At 48.9% G+C, this 26,770-nt stretch overlaps 1 protein-coding gene across 1 annotated transcript in view; it reads right to left on the reverse strand.

Annotated features, from left to right (window-relative positions):
• LOC140716267 (mitogen-activated protein kinase kinase kinase kinase 5-like) overlaps positions 1 to 26,770 on the reverse strand; it is a 221,097-nt gene that overhangs the window by 185,436 nt on the left and 8,891 nt on the right. The window contains exon 2 of the mRNA XM_073028877.1: positions 8,254 to 8,311. Coding sequence (XP_072884978.1) covers positions 8,254 to 8,311 — 58 coding nt within the window. The remainder of the gene's footprint in view (positions 1 to 8,253; positions 8,312 to 26,770) is intronic.

The raw sequence follows: 26,770 nt of genomic DNA on the forward strand, positions 1-26,770 counted from the left end.
AGATTCAAACTCACAAAACCAGGAAGTGCAACCTGTCACTAAAGATTCATTTTCTGCATTCCCATTTAGACTTCTTCCCTGCAAATCTTGGCGCTGTCAGTGACGAGCATGGTGAAAGGTTTCACCAGGACATTGTGGTCATGGAGAAACAGTATCAGGGCAACTGGAATCCATCAATACTGGCTGATTATTGTCAGACACTTCAGTGAGAAGCCTCAGACAAAAATTATTAACAAAACATTTGTAGCCTAATTGAACTATTGCAAAGCATCAGCACTGTTACGCAATTAAACGCATTTTAGTCAATAAAAGTTCATTTTTCGTTTCTCCAAATTTCTACACGATACAAGTAGTCTGAAATTATATTTGTGTTCGGCGTCCAGTCGTCTATCATAAACCAAAAAAAAAAATTCTGAGGAAGTAACACTTTTGAAAAAAATTGTTATTCATCATTAATTCTCTCACTTTATTCCTGCCAGATTCACATCAACTCCCCCTCATCCACAAAAACCAGGGGCAAGTTAAGGCGGAAAATTAAGACCTTAAGACCATAAGATATAGGAGCAGAATTAGGTCATTCGGCCCATCGAGTCTGCTCCACCATTTCATCATGGCTGATCCATTTCCCTCTCAGCCCCATTCTCCTACCTTTTCCCCACAACCTTTCACACCCCGACTAGTCAAGAACATACCCGATGACATGGCCTCCACAGCAGTCTGTGGCAATGAACTTCCTTCGGCTAAAAGAAATTCCTCCACACTTCTGCCTTTCTATTCTGAGCCTGTGCTCTCTTAGGCCCCCCTACTACAGGAAACATCCTCTCCACATCTACCCTATCTAGGCCTTTCAACATTCGGGAGGTTTCAATGAGGCCCCCCCCCCCCCCCCACCATTCTTCTAAACTCCAGCAAGTACAGGCCCAGAGCCATCAAACGCTCCTCATATGTTAACCCTTTCATTCCTAGGATCATTCTTCCCTGGACCCTCCAACCTGGGCGTTCAACCAGTGTGCAAAAGACAACAAACTACACAAATACAAAAAAGAAAGAAATAATCATAATGAATACATAAGTGATAAATATTGAGAACATGAGATGAAGAGTCCCTGAAAGTGAGTCCATCAGCTGTGGGAATATTTCAATGATGGGGTAAGTGAGGTCGAGCCAAGTTACCTCCTCTGGTTCAAGAGCCTGATGGCCGAGGGGTGGTAACTGTCCTTGAACTTGGTGGTGTGAGACCTGGGGCTCTTGTACCTTCTGCCTGATGGCAGCAGTGAGAAGAGAGCACGGCCTGGGTGGTGGAGATCCCCAGTGAGGAATGGTGCTTTCCTGTGACAGCGATGTGCTCAGTGTGGGGAGGGCCCCACACTGGGTCGTATCCACTACTTTTTGTAACACTATTACTTCTCTTCAACCGATCAGTTCTAGAAGCAGCCTCCGCAGCCCTAATCACTGCTGCAGTATTGCAAGGCTATGATTTCTTTACACTAAAATCAACTTCGGTTCTTTCTTTGTACTAATTGGGCTCTTTCTTGTACAATGTTGTAAAACGTATGCTTAATTTTAGTTTGTCCTGCAAATTTTGTGTTTCTGATGCTATGTACCTGTGATTCAAGATTCAAATTTACCTTTTCACGCGTGTACATCATAAGACTATTAGACCGTAAGACATAGCAGCAGAATCTGCTCCACCATTCAATCACGGCTGATCCTTTTTTCTATCTCCCCCTCAACCCCATTTCCCAGCCTTCTCCCCGTAACCTTTGATGCCATGTCCAATCAAGAACCTATCGATCTCTGCCTTAAATACACCCAGTGATCGGGCCTCCACAGCTGCCTGTGGCAACAAATTCCACAAATTCACCACCCTCTGGCTAAAGAAATTTCTCCACATCTCTGCTTTGAAAGGGCGCCCCTCTATCCTGAGGCTGTGCCCTCTTGTCCTAGACTCCCCCACCATGGGAAAAATCCTCACCACATCTACTCTGTCCAGGCCTTTCAACATTCGAAAGGTTTCAATGAGATCCCCCCTCAGCCTTCTGAATTCCAGAGCCATCAAACGTTCCTCGCACAATAACCCTTTCATTCCTGGAATCATCTTTGTGTACCTCCTCTGGACCTGAGAAAGTATGTAAAAGGGTTAACACTTGGTTAAGCAATAGCAGCCTGTTTTTTCTGAAAGAAACCACTGATAATCAACAAGCTATGCTGAGCCATATTTCTTCTTGGAGGTAGACAGTGTTTCAAGGTGTTTGTTTCTTTGTGCAGTCATGCGCAGAGATGAGACCACTCCACCCTGTTTGTGTATGAGGCCATTACCCTGTTCTGTAGTTTGTCTCTCGGTACTGTCAAGCAATAGATAATCTGACTTCAGCTTGGTATGTGTAGGGGTCTCTGAACGCTATATCTCTTCTGTAAGGGGAACTGTGAGCTAATTGGTGGATCAGGCAGGAACAGTCACAGACTGCTCCTGTTTGAGCGACTAACTGAGTAAGGCCCGGGTGCTCTGAATAAAGGGCTTGTACTTATACGGTCTCTGAGTGACTTTATCCGGATTCAACTTCCACAGACCCTCTCTGAAGCCAGCTCATCTTTTCTAAGGCGAGGGGCCCAAAGCTGTTCGCAACACTCGAGGTGAGGTCTTATAAAGCCTTGACATCACCTCCCCGCTTCACGTCGAAACGTTCAGCGAGGTGCGCCGTCTGCTTTAATAGCCAACGCGGCCGAATGTGTCGCTACGCCCTCCGGCACCGGTGCTGCGGCAAGCAAGCGTCTCTTGCACCCGTGCAGGCCTGTGTTTCTTACGTGTGACAGTACACTTGACTTTGACACGTCTCTGCAGTTAGTCCATCAAAATTCCAAGTTCAAAATAAAGTTGCTATCAAAATGTGTTCAGGATACATGACCAGATACTGCATGATTCATTTTTCATGGGTGGCAATTACAGGAAAATAAAGAGACACAATAGAATTTTACAGAAACCTAGACATAAACAGACAAAAACTGACAAACTTAAAAGAAAAAGTGTGCGTGTAAAAAATAATCACAGACATTGCCTGATCTTATCCAGCGTTGTGTGTGTGTGTGTTAGATCATAAGACATAGGAGCAGAATTAGGCCATTCAGCCCATCGAGTCTGCTCTACCACTCATCGTGGCTGATCTCAGATCAAACCCCCTACACCTCCAAATCCTTTGATGGCCTAACCGATCAGGAAACTACTTCTGCCACCAATATACCCACGGACTTGGCCTCCAACCACAGTCTGTGACAGAGCATTCCACAGATTCACTACGCTGACTAAAAAAAACATTCCTTCGTACCTCAGTACCAACAGCCCGCCCCTCAATTTTGAGGCTGTGCCCTCCAGTTCTGGATACCCCCCTCCACAGGAAACATCCTCTCCACATCCACCCTATCTCATCCTTCCAACATTCAGTAGGTTTCAATGAGATCCTCACACATTCTTCTAAATTCCAGCAAGTACAGGCCCAAAACGGCCAAACGGTCCCCATATGTTAACCCCTTCATTCCCAGAATCATCCTTGTTACTCAAAATAAAAACTATACTGAGAACAAGAGGTGTAAAGAGTCCTTGAGACAATCCTCGTCTTAGCTACAACCTTGAACATGTCCCACATCACATGAAAATAAGATACAGGAGTAGAATTAGGCCATTCGGCCCATCAAGCCTGCTCCGTCACTTCATCATGGCTGATCCATTTTCCCTCTCAGCCCCAATTTCCTGCCTACCTTCCCTTCCACCCCCCCACACCCCCGTATCCATTCATGCCCTGACCAGTCAAGAATCTATCAATTGCTGCCTTAAATATGCCTAAAGATTTGGCTCCTGTGGTAAAGAATTCCACAGTTTCACCACTATCTGGCTAAAGAAATTCCTCCTCATTGCCGTTCTGAAAGGACGCCCCTCTATTCTGAGGCTGTGTCCCCTGGTCTTAGACTCTCCCCATCGTAGGAAACATCCTCCCCACATCCACTCCATCGAGGCCTTTCACCATTCGATAGGTTTCAATGAGGTCACCCCTCATTCTGAATTCCAGTGAATACAGGCCCAGAGCCCTCAAACACTCTTTTTACAACAATTCGTTCAATCCTGGAATCATGTTTGTGAAGCTCCTGTGAACCCTCTCCGGTTTCAGGACATCCTTTCTAAAATGATGGGCCCCAAACTGCCCACAATACTCCAAGTGAGGCCTCACCAGTGCTTTATAAATCTCAGCATCACATCCTTGCTTTTATATTCTAGTCCTCTTGAAATGAATGCTAACATCGCATTTACCTTCCTCACCATGGACGCAACGCGCAAATTTGCTTTGAGGGATTCCAGCACTAGTCCCTTTGCGCCTCAGATTATTATTGTATGGCCAGATCCCAGATCATGCCTGACCAGCCGCGTGTCTCCAGCGCTTCCTGCTTCTCAGATCGGACGCAATCCCATTTGTGTCGAGTATAGCTGCATCCCTTGACCGTATCCCTAACACCGTCTGAGGACATCCCAGATGCTGCCCAATTCCTCCGATGGTCATTTTACAAACCAACCAAGAAGTTGTAGAACCATTGAAACGTTAAGTTATTCAAACGTGCAAACTGGTGGAAATTATCCATCTCAGACTGACTGATAATGCCATACTTTCAGACATATAGAAAGATGCCATTCAAGAGTGAGCGGTTTCAAGTTCCTGGGTGTCAAGATCTCCGAGGACCTAACCTGGTCCCAACATATCGATGCAGCTATAAAGACAAGACAAGGCAGCGTTTATACTTCATTAAGAGTTTGAAGAGATTTGGTTTGTCAACTAAAGCACTCAAAAACTTCTATAGTTGTACCGTGGAAAGCATTCTGACAGGCTGCATCACTGTCCGGTATGGAGGGGCTACTGCACAGGACCGAAAGAAGCTGCAGAAGGTTGTAAATCTAGTCAGCTCCATCTTGGGCACTAGCCTACAAAGTACCCAGGACATCTTTAGGGAGCAGTGTCTCAGAAAGGCAGCGTCCATTATTAAGGACCTCCAGCACCCAGGGCATGCCCTTTTCTCACTGTTACCATCAGGTAGGAGGTACAGAAGCCTGAAGGCACACACTCAGTGATTCAGGAACAGCTTCTTCCCCTCTGCCATCTGATTCCTAAATGGAGATTGAACCCGTGAACACTACCTCATTTCTGTTTTATAACCATATAACCATACAATTACAGCACAGAAACGGGCCATCACAGTCCTTCTAGTCCATGCTGAATGCTGACTCTCACCTAGTCCCACTCAGCCCATAACCCTCCATTCCTTTCCTGTCCATATACCTATCCAATTTTTTTTTAAATGACAAAAATCGAACCTGCCTCCACCACTTCTACTGGAAGCTTGTTCCACACAGCCACCACTCTCTGAATAAAGAAGTTACTCCTAAACTTTTGCCCCTTAACTCTCAACTCATGTCCTCTTGTTTGAATCTCCCCTACTCTCAATGGAAAAAGCCTATCCACGTCAACTCTATCTATCCCCCTCATAATTTTAAATACCTCTATCAAGTCCCCCCTCAACCTTCTACGCCCCAAAGAATAAAGACCTAACTTGTTCAACCTTTCCCTGTAACTTTTTTTGCACGATCAATATACATATACTGTAATTGATTTGCTTATTTATTCATTAATATTGTTTTCTCTTCTATATTAAGTATTGCATTGGACTAAGTTAACAAATTTCACGACGACACATGCCGGGGATAATAAACCCGATTCTGAAACTATCAAGTCCCCGTCACCTCAGAGACCAGCCCCTCTCTCAGACCAAATCTCTCTCTTAGCTATAGAGACACGGCTTAGTACAAGGCCATTCTGGCCCACGAGCCTGCACTGCCCAATATTTTTTTTAAATTTTCGAGATGCAACGTTGAACAGGCCCTTCCAGCCCACCGAGACGCGCCGCCCGGCAACCCACCGATTTAACCCTCGCCTCATCGCAGGACAATTTACAACGACCGATTGACCTGCCAACCCGGTACATCTTTGGACCGCGGGGGGAACCGGAGCACCCGGAGGAAACGTGCTCGCTCCACGGGGGAGGCACAGAAACCTCCTTACAGAGGATGCCGGAACTGAACTCTGAACTCCAAGGCCCTGAGCTGCAATAGCGTCGCGCTACACGTGACTCGATTAATCTACTGACCCGCACGCCTTTGGACTGTGGGAGGAAACCCTCGCGGTCACGGGGAGAGGGTACAAACTCCTTACAGACTGCGGCAAGGGTTGTGGCGCCGCTGTTGCGTTACGCGAACCGCTGTAGTACTGCGCCACCTGTGCATTCTCTCCACGTCCCCTCCAACACACCCCTCAGGTTCTACCCCCTCACCCACTTACAAAGGGCAGTTAGCAGCGGCCAATTAACCCACCAACCAAAACACTCTATACAGTTGGTTAGACAGGACCTACGACATACAAAGCCATGCTGACTATCCTTCATCAGTCTCTTACATATCGGATCCCTTAGAATATCTTCTAATAACATTCCCACAACAGATGTCAGACTCACCAGCCTATATATAACTTCCTGGTTTATGTTTGGAGCCTTCCTAAACAATGGAACAACATTGGCTATCCTCCAGCCCTTGGGTACCTGGGCTGTTGCCAAAGGATATTTTAAATATCTCTGCTCGGGCGCCGAGGGAACACTGTGTCAGGCCCTGAGGATTTATCCACCCTGATTTGCCTCAGGATAGCAAACACCCCCTCCTCTGTAATCTGTACAGGGTCTACGAAGTTGATACCATTTTGCCTCGCTCTGTATCCAGCTCCAGTAAGTACAGATGCAAAAAAAAAAATTATGTAGGATCTCCCCCGCCTGTTTGGGCTCCACATCATTCTGGTCTTCCAGAGGACCAATCCTGTCCCTTGCAATCCTTTTGCTCCTAACATATTTGAAAAATCCCTTAGGATTCTTTCAGCTTGTCTGCTAGAGCAACTTCAGGCCTTCTTATATCTCTCTCTCAAGTCTTCTCTTGTGTTTCTCGTACTCCATAAGCACCTCGTTTGTTCCTACCTGCCTGTATCTGTTATGCATCTCCTTTTTTTTTCTTAACCAGGACCTCAATATCTCTTGAAAGCCAAGGTTCCCTGTTATCTTTACCTTTTATTCTGACAGGCACATACAAGCTTTGTACTCTCAAAATTTCACTTTAGAAGGCCTCCAACTTTTCAAAGACATCTTTGCTTGAAAACCTCCTATCCCATTCCACACTTGACAAATCACTTCTGATAGCATCGGATTTGGCCCTTTTCCCTGCTCCTGAACCTGCTGGTGTGCGTCCGGAGGCTTTTGTACCATTTTCCAGATGACAGCAGCGAGGAGAGAGCGTGTCCTGGGTGGTGGGAACCCCTGATGATGGATGCTGCTTTCCTACAACAGCATTTCGTGTAGATGTGCTCTACGGTTGGGAGGGCTTTACCCATGATGGACTGGGCCATATCCATTACTTTTTCTCCCAGGAGTTTCTATTCAAGGACATTGGTGTTCCCATACCAGGCCGTGAGGCAGCCAGTTAATATACTCTCTGCTACACATCAATAGAAGTTTCTCAAAGTTTTAAATGACATCCCGGCTCTCCACAAACTCCGAAGGAAATAGACATACGGCCGTGCTTTCATCATAATCGCAGTTGCACGCTGAGCCTGGGACTGGTCCTCCCAGGCGATAATGCCCAGGAATTTAAAGCTGCTCACCCCCTCCGCCTCCGACCCTCCGAGGTGGACTGGCTCATAGACCCTCTGGTCCCACTCTCCTGAAGTCTATAATTGCCGGTGTTGAGCAAGAGGCCGTTACTGCGACACCTCTCAGCCGGTTCGCCCTCCTGCACGCTGATTCACCTCCACCTTCAGATTGCGCCTAAGACAGCGGTGTCATCAGCAAACTTGAATATGGCGTTGGAGATGTGCTTAGCCTCACAGTCGTAAGTGTGAAGCACATAACCCGTAATGAATTGCGTAAACAACAATCACAAACAATAATCAAACAATATATGTACACACATCATCCAATATTAAATACACGACACTTGCATCTTCCTCCACATTCTCCTTGCGAGCCCACAGTCCGCAAAGGGGTGAGCTACTGTCTGACGACACTACTGAATGAGATCTGTTAATATCCGCACCCTGCCATATCAGGGCTGTTCCACACAGTCACAGGTCTATCCCCTGTGAACACCTATTCTAAGAAATGTTTAAATCAAGAGGGACTCACCCGGTTCCATTTTGATGATCTTCACGGCCGCCAGTTGGCCGGTGTGCTTTTGCCGGGCCTGGAAATAACACAAGGATTTGGTTACAAGGAGTTCATTTTGCATTAGTCCGCTCTGTACGCGCACACAACCTTAGAGCACTGAAAGTGAATCTCAAAATAGTTTATGTACTTTGATAATAAATTTACTTTGAATGTATTACTTTGATAATAAACTACCCTGCAATAGTTCGATAAACACCGTATCCCTTGCTGTGTGTGATGGGACGGTGTAGAGGGAGCTTCACTCTGTATCTAACCCGTGCTGTCCCTGTCCTGGGAGTGTGTGATGGGACGGTGTAGAGGGAGCTTCACTCTGTATCTAACCCACGCTGTCCCTGTCCTGGGAGTGTGTGATGGGACGGTGTAGAGGGAGCTTCACTCTGTATCTAACCCATGCTGTCCCTGTCCTCGGAGTGTGTGATGGGACAGTGTAGAGGGAGATTCACTCTGTATCTAACCCGTGCTGTCCCTGTCCTGGGAGTGTGTGATGGGACAGTGTAGAGGGAGCTTCACTCTGTATCTAACCCGTGCTGTCCCTGTCCTGGGAGTGTGTGATGGGACAGTGTAGAGGAAGCTTCACTCTGTATCTAACCCATGCTGTCCCTGTCCTGGGAGTGTGTGATGGGACGGTGTAGAGGGAGCTTCACTCTGTATCTAACCCGTGCTGACCCTGTCCTGGGAGTCTGTGATGGGACGGTGTAGAGGGAGCTTCACTCTGTATCTAACCCGTACTGTCCCTGTCCTGGGAGTGTGTGATGGGACGGTGTAGAGGGAGCTTCACTCTGTATCTAACCCGTGCTGACCCTGTCCTGGGAGTGTGTGATGGGACAGTGTAGAGGGAGCTTCACTCTGTATCTAACCCGTGCTGACCCTGTCCTGGGAGTGTGTGATGGGACGGTGTAGAGGGAGCTTCACTCTGTATCTAACCCATACTGTCCCTGTCCTGGGAGTCTGTGATGGGACAGTGTAGAGGGAGCTTCACTCTGTATCTAACCCATTCTGTCCCTGCCCTGGGAGTGTGTGATGGGACAGTGTAGAGGGAGATTCACTCTGTATCTAACCCGTGCTGTCCCTGTCCTGGGAGTGTGTGATGGGACAGTGTAGAGGGAGCTTCACTCTGTATCTAACCCGTGCTGTCCCTGTCCTGGGAGTGTGTGATGGGACAGTGTAGAGGGAGCTTCACTCTGTATCTAACCCGTGCTGTCCCTGTCCTGGGAGTGTGTGATGGGACAGTGTAGAGGGAGCTTCACTCTGTATCTAACCCGTGCTGTCCCTGTCCTGGGAGTGTGTGATGGGACAGTGTAGAGGAAGCTTCACTCTGTATCTAACCCATGCTGTCCCTGTCCTGGGAGTGTGTGATGGGACGGTGTAGAGGGAGCTTCACTCTGTATCTAACCCGTGCTGACCCTGTCCTGGGAGTCTGTGATGGGACGGTGTAGAGGGAGCTTCACTCTGTATCTAACCCGTACTGTCCCTGTCCTGGGAGTGTGTGATGGGACGGTGTAGAGGGAGATTCACTCTGTATCTAACCCGTGCTGTCCCTGTCCTGGGAGTGTGTGATGGGACAGTGTAGAGGGAGCTTCACTCTGTATCTAACCCGTGCTGTCCCTGTCCTGGGAGTGTGTGATGGGACAGTGTAGAGGGAGCTTCACTCTGTATCTAACCCGTGCTGTCCCTGTCCTGGGAGTGTGTGATGGGACAGTGTAGAGGGAGCTTCACTCTGTATCTAACCTGTGCTGTCCCTGTCCTGGGAGTGTGTGATGGGACAGTGTAGAGGGAGCTTCACTCTGTATCTAACCCGTGCTGTCCCTGTCCCTGGGAGTGTGTGATGGGACGGTGTAGAGGGAGATTCACTCTGTATGTAATCATGTAGGATTCCCTAAAGGTTAATTTGCAGGTTGAGTCAGCAGTGACGAAGGCAAGTGTGAAGTTAGAACTCATTTCAAGAGTACTAGAGTATAAAAGGAAGGATGTAATGTTGAGATTTTATAAAGCACGGGAGAGACCTCACAAAGTATTGTGAGCAGTTTAGGGTGGGTGCCTTATCTGAGAAAGGACTGGAGAGGGTTCAATGGAGGCTCACAAAAATGATTCCAGGATTGAAAGGCTTATCATATGAGGAACACTTGATGGCTCTGGGCCTGTACTCACTGGACTTCAGAATCATGAGGAGAGATCTCACTGAAACCTATCAAATGGTGAAAGGCCTCGATAGAGTGGATGTGGGGAGGGTGTTTCCTCTTGTGAGGGAGTCTAGTACCAGAATATAGGCACGTCCATTTAAAACAGAGATGAGGAGGAATTTCTTTAGCCAGAGTGGCAAATCTGTGGAATGCTTTGCCACAGGCAACTGTGGAGGCCAAGTTATTCATTACATTTAAGGCAGAGGTTGATAGATGTTTGACTGGTCAGGGCATGAAGGGATATGGGGTGAAGTCAGGAGATTGGGACTGAGAGAAGAACTGGATCAGCCATGATGAAATGGCCGAGCAGACTCAATGGGCCAAATGGCCTAATTCTGTTCCAGTATTTTGTGATCTTATGTAATTTATCCCCTGTGGTGACCAATCGTTCCCCAAAAGCCTCCATGGTACCCATTTACAGTGCATGCTCTTTCTCTAGGGATACCCAGAAGATTGCCTGGCTGTCAACCCAGGCTTGTGCTCCTTCCCCGTCCCTACTTTATTATTCTGGCTCCTACCCCATCCCTTCCCAGTCTTGATGAAGGATCTCATTCCGAAACACTGACTGTTTATTCCAAGGTGTTCAACAGTCCAAGGAAACCCTGTAGCCTGCTCTTAGAAATCCCTCAGTACCGGCCAGGAGATCCAGTCTGAAGTCTCTGCCTGATTGGACAACGCACTGGTCTGGATACTCTGCCTGATTGGACAACGTACCAGTTGGGTGTCTCAGTCTGATTGGACAACACACCAGTCGGGTGTCTCAGTCTGATTGGACAACACACCAGTTGGGAGTCTCTGTCTGATTGGACAACGTACCAGTCTGAAGACTGAGCATATTATGGTGCGTTTATGGAAGTTCAGGATGGGAGTGTGTCTATGTGTCACAGTCTCCAGATCTCTAGCCATCACTGAGCTCAGATTCTCAGCTCTTTCAAACAAATGTTTCTATGATGACAGCATACGAAAACGGGAAGCTGCCCTTTGTCAATGTGCCCATTGTGGTATGTTACCAAGAAAAGATGATGCAAGATTGTAAGATTACCAGTCTGGTCATCCCAAGAGAACCCAAGGTCCACTGACACCTCAGGAGCAGGACGGAGCTCTGCTTTGCTTCATTTGGAGAAGCAGCACAGCATTGTTGCTATTTGCATGTGGTGGGGTGTGGGGGGAGTGGGGTTGATGATTTTTTTCCCCCCTCTCTGAAGGGGTTCCATGCCGTTTCTTTGTTTCGTGGCTCTCTGTGGGGAAGACAAATCTCAGGCTTGTATAACTGCGTGCATACTTTGACGACAAATGAACCTTGAACCCTCTGAGCAGGTCCTTCCGGCCCAACAAGCCCACGCTGTCCTATTACACCCACGTGAACAATTAACCGACTCACCCGTACGCCTTTGGGAACGGGGGGAGGAAACCAGAGCACCCGGAGGGAACCCTCGCGCTGCACACGGGCGGAAGGTACAAACTCCGTACAGGAAACGGCGGAAATGAACCCAGGTTTCTTGCACTGCAGCAGCATTACGCCAATCACACCGCTAGCATGCCACCCCCCGTCGTTGAACATATTGAGGCTCGCCTTGTAAAGGTTCAAAGTTCACACTCCAAGTAAACTCATTGTCAAACTGAGTTCATGCTACACGTTTGCAAACCCGAGATTAATTTTCCTGTAGATATTTGCAACCGGACAAAGAAATATAATAGAAAATCTGCAAAACAAAAAACACACAAAGACTGACGATCAACCAGTGCGCCAACGAAGACCAACCATGCAAATACCAAAAAAAACCCACTGAGAACATGATTACTGCTCACTGAGGATGTCACCTCGACTGGCGATAAAACATCTACCAGCTAATTGCCAAGCTCGGTTAACACCACCACATCAAACTGAGAACATGAGCTGTGAAGAGATCTTGAAAGCGAGTCTGTAGGCTATAGGATCAGCTTGGAGCTGTGGTGAGTGAACTGATCCACGCTGGCTCAGGAGCCTGATGGTTGTGAGGTAATTGCTGTCCCTGATCCTGATGGCGTGGAACCCAAGGCCCCTGTACTTCCTGCTGTTGGTAGGAATGAGAAGCGGGCACGGCCCGGATGGTTGGGGTGGGGGGGGGGGTGGGGTATGCGATGGCGGATGCTGCTCTCTTGTTCAAAGTAGATCTGTTATCGAAGTACGCACGCAGTACTCAGCCCTGAAATTCTTCTTCCTCATGGGCAGCCACGGAACAAAGAAGAGCAGTGGGGCCAAGTTGTGAAACCACGGAAACATGGAGCGCAGCAGCACCTCGCGGAGAGCTGCTCAACAGCGGGGAGGACTTTGCCTGTATTCACCATGTCCCGTACCGAGCAGCGTCCGACCTCTCCTTGCAGCCACACCCTTCATCTCATGTTCTCCATATTTATTTATTATCTGTAGCTTGACTTGATTTTTTTCCCTTTTTGCATTTGCGCCGTTTCTTGTCTCTAGCAGACTGGGCGCTTGTCTTGTTCTGTGTGTGTGCTTTTTTTTCTCCATTGATTCCAAAGCTCAAAGAAAGTTTATCGAAGAACACGTTTGCCACCATAAGCACCCCTGAGGTTCCTTCTCTTGCGGGCATACTTTGGAGCGTAGAAGAATGAGAGGGGACCTGATAGAGGTCCACAAGATTATGAGAGCCATAGATAGGGCGGATAGTCAGTACCTGTTTCCCAGGGCACCAACAGCAAACACCAGAGGGCATATGTACAAAATTAAGGGAGGGAAGTTTAGGGGAGACATCAGGCGTAAGGTTTTTTTTACATAGAGGGTTGTGAGTGCCTGGAATGACTTGCCAGGGATGGTGGTGGAGGCTAAAACATTAGGGGTATTTAAGAGTCTCTTGGACAGGCACATGGATGAAAGAAAAATAGAGGGTTATGGGGTAGTGTGGGTTTAGTACTTTTGTTTAAGGATTATATGGGTCGACACAACATGGAGGGCTGAAGGGCCTGTACTGTGCTGTAGTGTTCTATGGAGCATCAAGAAGAGAGCCTGGTCTGAATAGTGGATGATCTTGATAACGATGGCTGCTGCTTTCCTGTGACAGACAACGCCCCGTGTAGATGCGCTCAATGGCTTTTTCACTCACTGTGGTGTTTCTTTCTACTTACTGAGAATGCCTGCAAGCAGATGAATCTCAAGGCTGTGCGCGTACTGCGATAATGAATTTACTTTGAACATTGTCTGGTTGAGTTTCTTGTCAACGGCGATGTTCAGGACATGGATGGGAGGGAAACACGACTGAACAAAGATAGGTGGTTAGACCGTCTCCTGTCAGGGACAGCAGCCCTCCAGTGACCGGGTGTAACTCCAACAGAATTTGCTCTTGGGTCTCACTCACAGAAGGTCAAGCTGGTCAAAGGTTGAGCTGAGTTAGTCTCAATCGTTGACGTCTCACCTCCAGAATGTCCACATTGAGACCGTGGACACACTGAGGCCATAAACTGAGTAGTTTCACGAGGACCCAAGGTGAGCTTGTGACAAATAAGGGTGGTGTGCATTGGTCTTAGGAGAAAGTGGGGTGGCCCCATTCAGGCATGTCAGACGCTACGGGGACGTGACAGGAGAGGCACCAGCACGTTTTCACTCAGGAGAGAGCCCGGAGTGAGGAGAATGAAGCCCTCCGTCGCTCAGGGTTCACCAGGGATACTGCTTACTCGCCGTATACTCGAGCCAGGAGAGCACTCTATTGCCCATGCAGCAAGCTCCCCCGCTCTACGCAGCTGATGAATCCCCAGGAATGGCAGAGACTGGTGCAGTTTGGCACCAATGGTGCTGCCAAGTCAGCGTTGAACTCAACGTGGGGCTGCCTTAGGGACTCCAGCTCCAGATTTTCCCCTCGGGGTTTACTCCCGAAGCCCTCCCCCACGAGCGGGTACAGCCGCAAAGCGGCGGGGGGTTTGAGATCGGAGCTTTCCCTCTCCTAGATGAGCTGCTAACCATGGCTGCCGAGCCCCACCTCCCCGAATCGAGGAGGCGGGGGGGACGGGGACGCTCGACCGGAGCAAGTGGGACAAGATGCTGGATCAATAACCAACTGCCGGAGGAGCTCAGTGGGCTGATCCTCCTCTGCGGAGGGAAACGGACAGTCAGCAACTCAGTCGTGACCCTTCAGCCGGGCTGGGCGAAAGGTCAACTTCCATTTCGCTCTGCAGATGAACTCTAACCGGCCGACTTCCTGCAGCAGGTTGTTTGGCTTTCGTTCAAGAATATATGACTCAGTCATTTAAAACAAGACGCTCGTGGAAGTTTCTTTCCACCTCTGGCTGGGAGCATCTGACATTGTCTGCCCCAGGTGTGGCGGAGACTGAATCAGAAGAATGACTTCTGAGATGCACTTGTGAAAGATGAAGGGTTTGAGGCCTGTTGATAAGAAGCACAGAGGAGCTGAGACACGAGTTCAAAGATTCAGAGATTCAAAGCACATTTATTATCAAAGCACGAAAGCAGTATACAACCCTGAGATTCGTCTTCCTGCAGGCAGCCGCAAAGCAAAGACAGGCCGTGGAACCCGTTCAAAGAAAACATCAAAACACCCAATGTGCAAAAAGAAGAACGAATGGTAAAAAAATGAGCAAAAAAAAAACACATAATATTAAACGTCAAACCACATTGAAACAGTCTGGTAACGTTCAGTTTAGTTCAGTACAGTTCAATTTCACGCTGTGGTGTTTGTTGACTGTAGGCCGCAGAGCCAGCCTGCCCCGATCAAAATGGCGCAAAATAGCAAAATAAAAAGGAGTGACTGGAAACCAGAAGTACATGATAACGTGAACTGTAGATTACAATCCACTAACCGTGTCAACACCCAGCACCATTCCCCGGCAGCAGTGAACCACTGGGAGAGAGAGGGATCGGTCAAAGGCTCAGCCTGTCTCTCAAAACTGAGACACAGGAGTTCAGGCCTTAGCAGCTCACGAAGATTCAGCGTCTAAAACCTTGACAAACTTCTATAGATGTCAGGCAGAGAGTCCATCAACTGGCTGCATCACAGCCCGGCTTGGAAACACCAATGCCCTTGGATTGAAAATCCTACAAAAAAAGTAGCGGATACGGCCCAGTCGTAAAGCCCTCCCCACCACTGAGCACAGCTACATGGAGCATTGTGGCAGGAAAGCAGCCTCCATCATCAGGTACCCCACCACCCAGGTCATGCTCCCTTCTCACTGCTGTCATCAGGAAGAAGGTACAGGAGCCTCAGGACTCGCACCACCAGGTTCAGGAATGGTTACCACCCCTCAACCATCAGGCTCTTGAACCAAAGGGGACAACTTCATTTGCCCCTTCATTGAAATGTTCCCTCAACCTATGGCTCACTTTCAAGGACTCTTCCTCTCATGGTCTTTATTTTTTTGATTTTTGCATCCGTTAGTCTCGAGAGACCATGGATTTGCGCCTTGGGAGGTTTCAGGGGTGCAGGCCTGGGCAGGGTTGTATGGGAGACCGGCAGTTGCCCAAGCTGCAAGTCTCCCCTCTCCACGCCACTGATGCTGTCCAAGGGAAGGGCATTAGGACCCATACAGCTTGGCACTGGTGTCGTCGCAGAGCAATGTGTGGTTAAGTGCCTTGCTCAAGGACACAACACGCTGCCTTAGCTGAGGCTCGAACCAGTGACCTTCAGATCACTAGACCAACGCCTTAACCACTTGGCCACGCGCCAACACAGTCTTTATACTAATTGATTATTTCTTTCTTTCTTTTTTATCTGCACACTTTGGTGTCTTTTGCACACTGGTTGAACACCCAGTTGGTGTGATCTTTCATTGGTTCTATTATGGTTATCATTCTATTACGGATTTATTGAGTATATGCCCCCAAGGGTTGTATATGGTTACTGTTGCTTATTCTCAGAGTATGTATGTGTTACCATATACTACCTTGAGAATCATTTTCTTGCAGGCAAATACAAGAAAATTAAGAAATACAATAGAATTCATGAAGTACTATACATTGTGAGCAGTTTGGGGCCCCTTATCTTAGAAAGGATGCGCTGAAACCGGAGGTTCAAGAACATGATTCCAGGATTAAACAGCTTATCATACGAAGAGAGTTTGATGGCTCAGGGCCTGTGTTCACTGGAATTCAGAAGAATGAGGGGTGACCTCATTGAAGCCTATCGAATAGTGAAAGGCCTCGATAGAGTGGATGTGAAGAGGATGTTTCCTAAGATGGGAGAGTCTAAGACCAGGGGACACAGTCTCAGAAGAGAGGGGCGTCCTTTTAGAATGGAGATGAGGAGGAATTTCTTTAGCCAAAGGGTGGTGAATCTGTGGAATTCATTGCCACAGGCAGCTGGGGAGGCCAAGTCAGTGAGTATATTTAAGGCAGAGGTTGATTGGTCAGGGCATGAAGGGATATGGGGAGAAGGCATGATCTGAATCAGCCATTATGAAATGGCAGAGCAAACTGAATGGGGCAAATAGCCTAATTCTGCTCATAGAAACATGGAAAACCTACAGCACAATACAGGCCCTTCGGCCCACAAAGTTGTGCCAAACATGCCCCTTCCTTAGAAATTACTAGGCTTACCTATAGCCCTCTATTTTTCTAAGCTCCATGTACCTATCCAAAAGTCTCTTAAAAGACCCTATCATATCCGCCTCCACCACCGTTGCCGGCAGCCCATTCCACGCACTCACCACTCTCTGAGTAAAAAACTTACCCCTGGTATCTCCTCTGTACCTACTCCCCAGCACCTTAAACCTGTGTCCTCTTGTGGCAACCATTTCAGCCCTGGGAAAAGCCTCTGACTATCCACACGATCAATGCCTCTCATCATCTTATACACCTCTATCAGGTCACCTCTCATCCTCCTTCACTCCAAGGAGAAAAGGCCGAGTTCACTCAACCTATTCTCATAAGGCACGCTCCCCAATCTAGGCAACATCCTTGTAATCTCCTCTGCACCCTTTCTATGGCTTCCACATCCTTCCTGTAATGAGGTGACCAGAACTGAGCACAGTACTCCAAGTGGGGTCTGACCAGGGTCTTATATAGCTGCAACATTACCTCTTGGCTCTTATATCTTATGGTCTTATAAAGACTGACAAACAACTATCTTGCAAAAGAAGACAGATAGCGCAAATAAAAATATATAAATAATATTAGGAACACGAGTTGTAGACTCGAGAGAGAGTCTGTAGGTTGTGGAATCAGTTCAGTGTTGAGGAGAGTGAAGTTATCCACACCAGCTCAGGAGCCTGATGGTTGAATGGTAATGACCATTCCTAAATCTGGTGATGTGGGACTCCAAGGCTCCCGTACCTCCTGAGGTGCAAGTAGGAGATCACTCCAAGTCATGTATGATGTTCTCCTGGGGGGGGGAATTATGGGGTTATGGAATAGATGGCTTTGTGGCTGAGTTTGCTGATGATACAAAGATAGGTGGAGGGGCCGGTAGTGCTGAGGAAACAGAGAGTCTGCAGAGAGGCTTGGATAGATTGGGGGAATGGGCAAAGAAGTGGCAAATGAATTACAATGTTGGAAAGTGTACGGTCATGCACTTTGGTAGAAGAAATAAATGGGCAGATTATTTAACTGGGGAGAGAGCTCAAAGTTCTGAGATGCAACGGGACTTGGGAGTCCTCGTGCAGGATACCCTTAAGGTTAACCTCCAGGTTGAGTCGGTGGTGAAGAAGGCAAATGCAATGTTGGCATTCATTTCTAGAGGAATAGAGTATAGGAGCAGGGATGTGATGTTGAGGCTTTATAACGCACTGGTAAGACCTCACTTGGAATACTGTGTGCAGTTTTGGGCTCCTTATTTAAGAAAGGATGTGCTGACATTGGAGAGGGTTCAGAGAAGATTCACTAGAATGATTCCGGGAATGAGAGGGTTAACATATGAGGAACGTTTGACCGCTCTTGGACTGTACTCCTTGGAGTTTAGAAGAATGAGGGGGGACCTCATAGAAACATTTCGAATGGTAAAAAGCATGGGCAGAGTGGATGTGGCAAAGTTGTTTCCCATGGTGGGGGAGTCTAGTACAAGAGGACATGACTTGAGGGTTGCAGGGCGCCCATTCAGAACAGAGATACAAAGAAATTTTTTTATCCAGAGGGTGGTGAATCTGTGGAATTTGTTGCCATGGGCGGCAGTGGAGGTCAAGTCACTGGGTGTATTTAAGGCAGAGATTGATGGGTATCTGAGTAGTCAGGGCATCAAAGGTTATGGTGAGAAGGCGGGGGAATGGGACTAAAGGGGAGATTGGATCAGCTCATGATGAAATGGCAGAGCAGACTCGATGGGCCGAATGGCTGACTTCTGCCCCTTTGTCTAATGGTCTTATGGAATTGGTTGGTCCTCTGGGGGCTGTAGATGCCAATCCAGGATCCACATTTTCTGGTGCAGTGTGGGCAAGAGCACGTGGTGGTCGCGTCCTGTGCTCGTGTCTTTAGGTTGTTCGCTCTCTCCGTTCGCAGCTGACGCTTGTCCTCTGCGGCCCAGCGGAGGTCCACGTAAAACAGATCCCTTTTGAACAGCTCCCGCTCCACCTATCCAATGCAGTATCTTCCCAGTTTTCAGATGCCATGTTGAATTTCGTCGGGCTGTCACCTTTGAAGCCTTTGCCCACCAAGTTTGATGTTTTCCTAAGTGGTGGTGGGGTGGGGGGGGGGGGTCCTCACTCCTTTGCCCACCAGGGGCTCGTCGACCTTCCATCAACTGGATCTGTTCGGAGAGACGCGGGCTTGTCATCCGGGGACACGAGCTATCCATCAGAGTTGGTGTTGCTTTACCGCGGAGGAGATGCTGTTCACGTTGGCCTCCTTCAATACGCTGGTGCTCAAATCAGAAACGGAGTCAGGTTTAATAGCACCGGCATACATCGTGAAACTTGCCTCTGAAGCATCAGTGCGATGCAATACATAACAACAGAGAATAAAACTGAATTAAAGAGTTGAATTAAATAAGTAGTGCAAAAATTAAAGTAGTGAGGTGGTGTTCATGGGTTCAACGTCCATTCAGAAATCGGATGGCAGAGGGAAAGAGGCTTTTGAATAGGTACATGGAGTTTAGAAAAATAGAGGGCTATGGGTAAGCCTAGTAATTTCTAAGGTTCGGCACAACTTTGTGGGATGAAGAGCCTGTATTGTGCTGTAGGTTTTCTATGTTTCTAAGAAGCTGTTCCTGAATCGCTGAGTGTGTGCCTTCAGGCTCCTGTACCTCCTCCCTGATGGTAGCAATGAGAAGAGGGCATGTCCTGGGTGATGGGGGTAACTTAATGATGGACGCCGTCGTCACAGTTCCAGCTGATCTTCGAAATTGTCCGTAAGGCTCTTTGGCGGTGCTGCTCCAGGGCTCTCTGTAAGGAGGTCTGTAGCTCTTCTGGCTTCTGTACAGTACCCCCCCGCCTGATGGTAGTAGCGAGAAGAATGGTCTGGATGGTGGGGTGTTTGATGACGGACGCTATTTCCTTGAGGCAGCCCTCCTTGTAGATGTGCTCAGTGGGTAATGATCGTGTCTAACGGTGGGGCGGGGGTGAGGAGGCCGGTGGCTGACGTCTTCTTTTATATCCTTGTATAGACAATAGACAATAGGTGCAGGAGTAGGTCGTTCGGCCCTCCGAGCCAGCACCGCCATTCAATGTGATCGTGGCTGATCATCTACAATCAGTACCCCGTTCCTGCCCTCTCCCCATATCCCTTGACTCTGCTATCTTTAAGAGTTCTAAGTCTTTCTTGAAAGCATCCAGAGAATTGGCCTCCACTGCCTTCTGAGGCAGAGCATTCCATAGATCCACAACTCTCTGGGTGAAAAAGTTTTTTCTCAGCTCTGTTCTAAATGGCCTTTCCCTTATTCTTAAACTGTGGCCTCTGGTTCTGGACTCCCCCAACATCGGGAACATGTTTCCTGCCTCTAGCGTGTCCAATCCCTTAATAATCTTATATGTTTCAATCAGATCCCCTCTCATCCTTCTAAATTCCAGTGTATACAAGCCTAGTCGCTCCAATCTTTCAACATATGACAGTCCCGCCATTCCGGGAATTAACCTCGTGAACCTACGCTGCACTCCCTCAATAGCAAGAATGTCCTTCCTCAAATTTGGAGACCAAAACTGAACACAATACTCCAGGTGCGGTCTCACCAGGGCCCGGTACGACTGCAGAAGGACCACTTTGCTCCTATACTCAACTCCCCTTGTTATGAAGGCCAACATGCCATTAGCTTTCTTCACTGCCTGCTGTACCTGCATGCTTGCTTTCATTGACTGATGTATAAGAACACCTAGATCTGGTTATACTTCCCCTTTTCCTAAGTTGACACCATTCAGATAGTAATCTGCCTTCCTGTTCTTGCCACCAAAGTGAATAACCTCACATTTATCCACATTAAACTGCATCTGTCATGCATCTGCCCACTCACCCAACCTGTCCAAGTCACCCTGCATTCTCATAACATCCTCCTCATATTTCACACTACCACCCAGCTTTGTGTAATCTGCAAATTTGCTAATGTTACTTTTAATCCCTTCATCTAAATCATTAATGTACATTGTAAATAGCTGCGGTCCCAGCACTGAGCCTTGTGGTACCCCACTAGTCACTGCCTGCCATTCTGAAAAGGACCCGTTAATCCCTACTCTTTGTTTCCTGTCTGCCAACCAATTTTCTATCCAAGTGAGTACCCTACCCCCAATACCATGTGCTCTAATTTTGCCCACTAATTTCCTATGTGGGACTTTATCAAAGGCTTTCTGAAAGTCCAGGTACACTACATCCACTGGCTCTCCCTTGTCCATTTTCATAGTTACATCCTCAAAAAATACCAGAAGATTAGTCAAGCATGATTTCCCCTTCGTAAATCCATGCTGACTCGGACCGATCCTGTTACTGCTATCCAAATGTGCCGCTATTTCATCTTTTATAATTGACTCCAGCATCTTCCCCACCACTGATGTCAGGCTAACTGGTCTATAATTCCCTGTTTTCTCTCTCACTCATTTCTTAAAAAGTGGGATAACATTAGCTATCCTCCAATCCTCAGGAACTGATCCTGAATCTATAGAACATTGGGAAATGATTACTAATGCGTCCACGATTTCTAGAGCCACCTCCTTAAGTACCCTGGGATGCAGACCATCAGGCCCTGGGGACTTATCAGCCTTCAGTCCCATCAGTCTACCCAACACCATTTTCTGCCTAATGTGAATTTCCTTCAGTTCCTCCGTTACCCTAGGTCCTCTGGCCACTATTACATCTGGGAGATTGTCTGTGTCTTCCCTAGTGAAGACAGATCCAAAGTACCTGTTCAACTCGTCTGCCATTTCCTTGTTCCCCATAATAAATTCACCCGTTCCTGTCTTCAAGGGCCCAACTTTGGTCTTAACTAATTTTTTCCTCTTTACATACCTGAAGAAGCTTTTACTATCCTCCATTATATTCTTGGCTAGCTTACCTTCATAGTTCATCTTTTCTCCCCGTATTGCCTTTTTAGTTACCTTCTGTTGCTCTTTAAAAGTTTCCCAATCCTCTGGCTTCCCGCTCATCTTTGCTATGTTATACTTCTCTTTTATTTTTATACTGTCCTTGACTACCCCTGTCAGCCACGGTCGCCCCCTACTCCCCTTAGAATCTTTCTTCCTCTTTGGAATGAACTGATCCTGCACCTTCTGTATTATTCCCAGAAATACCTGCCATTGTTGTTCCACTGTCATCCCTGCTAAGGGTATCCTTCCAGTCAACTTTGACTAGATCCTCCCTCATAGCTCCATAGTCCCCTTTGTTCAACTGTAATACTGACACATCCGATTTTCCCTTCTCCCTCTCAAATTGTAGATTAAAACTTACCATAATATGGTCACTACCTCCTAATGGCTCCTTTACCTCGAGTTCCCTTATCAAATCCGGTTCATTACACAACACTAGATCCAGAATTGCCTTCTCCCTGGTAGGCTCCAGTACAAGCTGCTCTAAGAATCCATCTCGGAGACACTCCACAAACTCCCTTTCTTGGGGTCCAGTACCAACCTGATTTTCCCAGTCTACCTGCATGTTGAAATCCCCCATTACAACCGTAGTATTAGCTTTGCGACATGCTAATTTTAGCTCTTGATTCAACTTGCACCCTATATCCAGGCTACTGTAGTGGGTGAGGCCGGCTGGATGGCCCGATTAACTGGGAGTAGACCAATCGATCGGGCGTGCTTTGACCTGCGTCGTGTGGACAGGCGTTACCGCCTCGTGGACGGAACGCTCCCAGCCGGAGGATCAATATGGAAGGGTACGTCACAGTACAGGCCATTCGGCCCGCGACACAGTCCTACTCCAAGATCAATCCAACATCTCCACTCTCGCAATGCACTCCCCCGCAATGGTAGCGAAACGGTTGGCGCGACGTGATTACAGCTCGGAGTTCAATTCCTTTGCCGTCTGCATGTCTCTCCCCGTGTAACACAGGGGCCTTTTCTCCTTGGAGCGACGGAGGATGAGAGGTGACCTGATTAAGGTGTACAAGATGATGAGAGGCACTGATCGTGTGGATAGTCAGAGGCTTTTTCCCGGGGCTGAAATGGCTAATGCGAGGGGGCACAGTTTTAAGGTGCTTGGAAATAGGTACAAGGGGGATGTCAGGGGTACGATTTTCACACAGAGTGTGGTGGGAATGCTCTGCCAGTGACGGTGGTGGAGGCGGATACAATAGGATCTTTTAAGAGACTCTTAGGAACATGGAGCTTAGAAAAATAGAGGGTTATGTGGTAGGGAAATTCTAGAGTAGGTTACATGGTCAGTACAACATTCTGGGCCGAAGGGCCTGTATTATGCTGTAGATTCCTATCTTCTGCGTTCACACGGAGGAAATCCACATGGTCACGTGAAGAATGTACAGACAGCGGCAAAAATCACACCACGATCAGCAATGGTTATAAATCGATTGCACGAGCTATCGTGCCACCCTGAATAATGGATCAGTAAGGGAAGAAGGAGCTCCCGGATAAGACAATTGCAAGGAAACGGATGCAGTGAAGGACGTTTGGCCCTTCAAAACTGTCCCCTGCCTTTCCATCCCGTCTCGCCTCCTCTTAACCTCCAGTTCACCGATCACGCAAACAGTTATCTCCCTTCCCCTTGATCGCGCCTGCACAAACCTCTCGGGCGCAAACGATCAGAGATCCAGCCTCCGAGAGAAGATGAGTCTTTGAGTCACACAATGGTAACGTGGTTGGTCTCCAAACTTACTCCGTAAACGCAAGAGAATCTACGGCTGCAGGTAATCCAGAGTAACACACACAGAACTGTGGAAGAAATCAGCAGAGGGGAATAAACAGTAGAAGTTTCGGACCAAGACCCTTTGTCTGGACTCAGCCCGAAATACCAGTTGTGTATTCCTCTCCACAGACGCTGCCTGACTTGCTAAATTCCTCCAGCGTTCTGCGTGTGCTACCTCGCCCCATGCGGCTCCCGAAAGTCCATCACTCAGATTTAGAAATGGCTGCTTATAGGACAAAGAGTTCAGACGGTTCCACTCGGTCAAGTCACACCTAAAGGTCCTGCCGCACACATACACAACGCACACCCTAATCCCAGAATATCAGCAGAAATAAGCCCTCTCCGTCCATTACGGAGTGACTCGGGAGCGTAACCCTACTGCAGGGTCAGTAGCCCAGGTTCAATTCCGCTGTCGGTAAGAAGTTTGTACCGACATGTTTGCCGGGTTTGTACCCGTGACCGTGCAGGTTTTTTCCGAGAGCCCTGGTTTCCTCCCACAGATGCACAGATTGGCTGGTTAATAGGTCACATGGGTACAATTGGGCGATGTGGCCTCGTTGGGCTGTATGCTGTATCTGTAAATAGAACAACTGTGGGAATGTCAGCCTAACCCTTGTGGGTGGGAGTGATTCAGGATGCAGTTCGGTTCTGCTGGTGGTGACCGGTGTCGCCCAGCTAGTCTGGGGAGCAGAAGGCCCAGGGGAGTGCAGGCCTCTTGGCTCAAAGGGGATTTTGATTCTGATCAGCTTCCTGCTGATTGGGGAGGGAGATTGGGTCGTGCTGCTCTCTCGCTCTCTGCTGGCTTATGCAAATTAAATTTCCTGTTCTTGCTGCGGCTGGGCTGGGTGCAGAGCAGGCGACAGCTGCAGATTCGGCGACATTTCCAATCGGGCAGGCCGCGAGAAAGTCCCCGGTGCGAACGGCGGCGAGGAGACGTGGGTATGGGAGCCCGGTCTCCCACCGGGTGCGCGATACGGGGTCACCTCGACTGCAGGCTCCTCCGCCTAGCCTCAAGGATCGGTGCTCAGAACCCAGTGTTGACACTTGCAGCAGGAAAAGAGTTACCCCCAATCGAACTGCACACACCGTTCCCCCTGTCCCAACACCCATTCTCTCTCCCATCCCAATCCCCACTCATCTCCCCCCATCGCGACTCCAACTCTCCATCTCAACCCCTACCGTCCCCCACCCCTGCCACTGACACCCACATCAACCTCCATCAAGTTCCATCACCCTCCCCCATTCAAACCTAATCCTCCATCTCCCATCTCAAAACCCACCTCAAACTCTGCCCCCACATCTCCCCATTGTACCGTTAATCCCCTCCAAAATCTCCCCTACCCCTCATCAAGCCCCCAACCCTGTCACCCCGGTCCAATCTTCAACCCCCCCCATCCATATCAACCTTTGTCCCCTCCTACACCTCACCATTTCCTTGTCCGATCCCAAACTTCACCATCTCCTTGTACTGAACAACACCTCACCATGTCCCTGTGCGAGCCAAAACCTCACCATCTCCAGGTCCAGTCCCAAACCCCACCACCTCCTGTCCAGTCCCAAACTTCACCATCTCCCGGTCCAGTCCCAAACCTCACCACCTCCTGTCCAGTCCCAAACTTCACCATCTCCCGGTCCAGTCCCAAACCCCACCACCTCCTGTCCAGTCCCAAACCCCACCACCTCCTGTCCAGTCCCAAACCTCACCACCTCCTGTCCAGTCCCAAACCCCACCACCTCCTGTCCAGTCCCAAACCCCACCACCTCCTGTCCAGTCCCAAACCCCACCACCTCCTGTCCAGTCCCAAACCTCACCATCTCCTGTCCAGTCCCAAACCCCACCACCTCCTGTCCAGTCCCAAACTTCACCATCTCCCGGTCCAGTCCCAAACCTCACCACCTCCTGTCCAGTCCCAAACTTCACCATCTCCCGGTCCAGTCCCAAACCCCACCACCTCCTGTCCAGTCCCAAACCCCACCACCTCCTGTCCAGTCCCAAACCCCACCATCTCCTGTCCAGTCCCAAACCTCACCACCTCCTGTCCAGTCCCAAACCCCACCACCTCCTGTCCAGTCCCAAACCTCACCATCTCCCGGTCCAGTCCCAAACCTCACCACCTCCTGTCCAGTCCCAAACCCCACCACCTCCTGTCCAGTCCCAAACCCCACCACCTCCTGTCCAGTCCCAAACCCCACCACCTCCTGTCCAGTCCCAAACTTCACCATCTCCCGGTCCAGTCCCAAACCCCACCACCTCCTGTCCAGTCTCAAACCTCACCACCTCCTGTCCAGTCCCAAACCCCACCACCTCTGGTCCAGTCCCAAACCTCACCATCTCCTGTCCAGTCCCAAACCCCACCACCTCCTGTCCAGTCCTGTACCCCCCCACCTCCTGTCCAGTCCCAAACTCACCACCTCCTGTCCAGTCCCAAACTCACCACCTCCCTGTCCAGTCCCAAACCTCACCATCTCCTGTCCCAAACCTCACCACCTCCTGTCCAGTCCCAAACCTCACCACCTCCTGTCCAGTCCCGTACCCCACCACCTCCTGTCCAGTCCCGTACCCCCCCACCTCCTGTCCAGTCCCAAACCCCACCACCTCCTGTCCAGTCTCAAACCTCACCATCTCCCTGTCCCAAACCTCACCATCTCCATCCTATTTCCTGCACTCATCTCATTCCCCACCCACCGCCTCCCTTGTTTTCCTCCACCCCCCTCGTGCCATTCCCCATCTTACTCTTGCCCTATCCCATCCCCACCCATGTTACCACCATCATCTCCCCATCTCAAACCCCACCTATCTATAAAATATCCTCCTCACTCTTCTGACATGTGAAACGAGGCAACCAATGTGTGCACCGAACGATCCCAAGATCATGGTGTAAACATGTGACATTGCGAGCCCAGGGCACCAGGAGACCTGCGTGCTTAGAGCAGGCACGGCCTGACAGCGTCAAGCAAACACAGGGGCCTCTGTTTAACAAACCGGGGAGGGGGCCAAAACCGTCCAACCCCATAAGCAAGAGAACAGCAGCTGCTCCTGTGAGGTCACCTAATGGACCGGTTCAGAAGCTGAACA

The sequence above is a fragment of the Hemitrygon akajei genome, chromosome 25 (assembly GCF_048418815.1).
Source record: "Hemitrygon akajei chromosome 25, sHemAka1.3, whole genome shotgun sequence".
In the NCBI taxonomy this organism is placed as follows: domain Eukaryota; kingdom Metazoa; phylum Chordata; class Chondrichthyes; order Myliobatiformes; family Dasyatidae; genus Hemitrygon; species Hemitrygon akajei.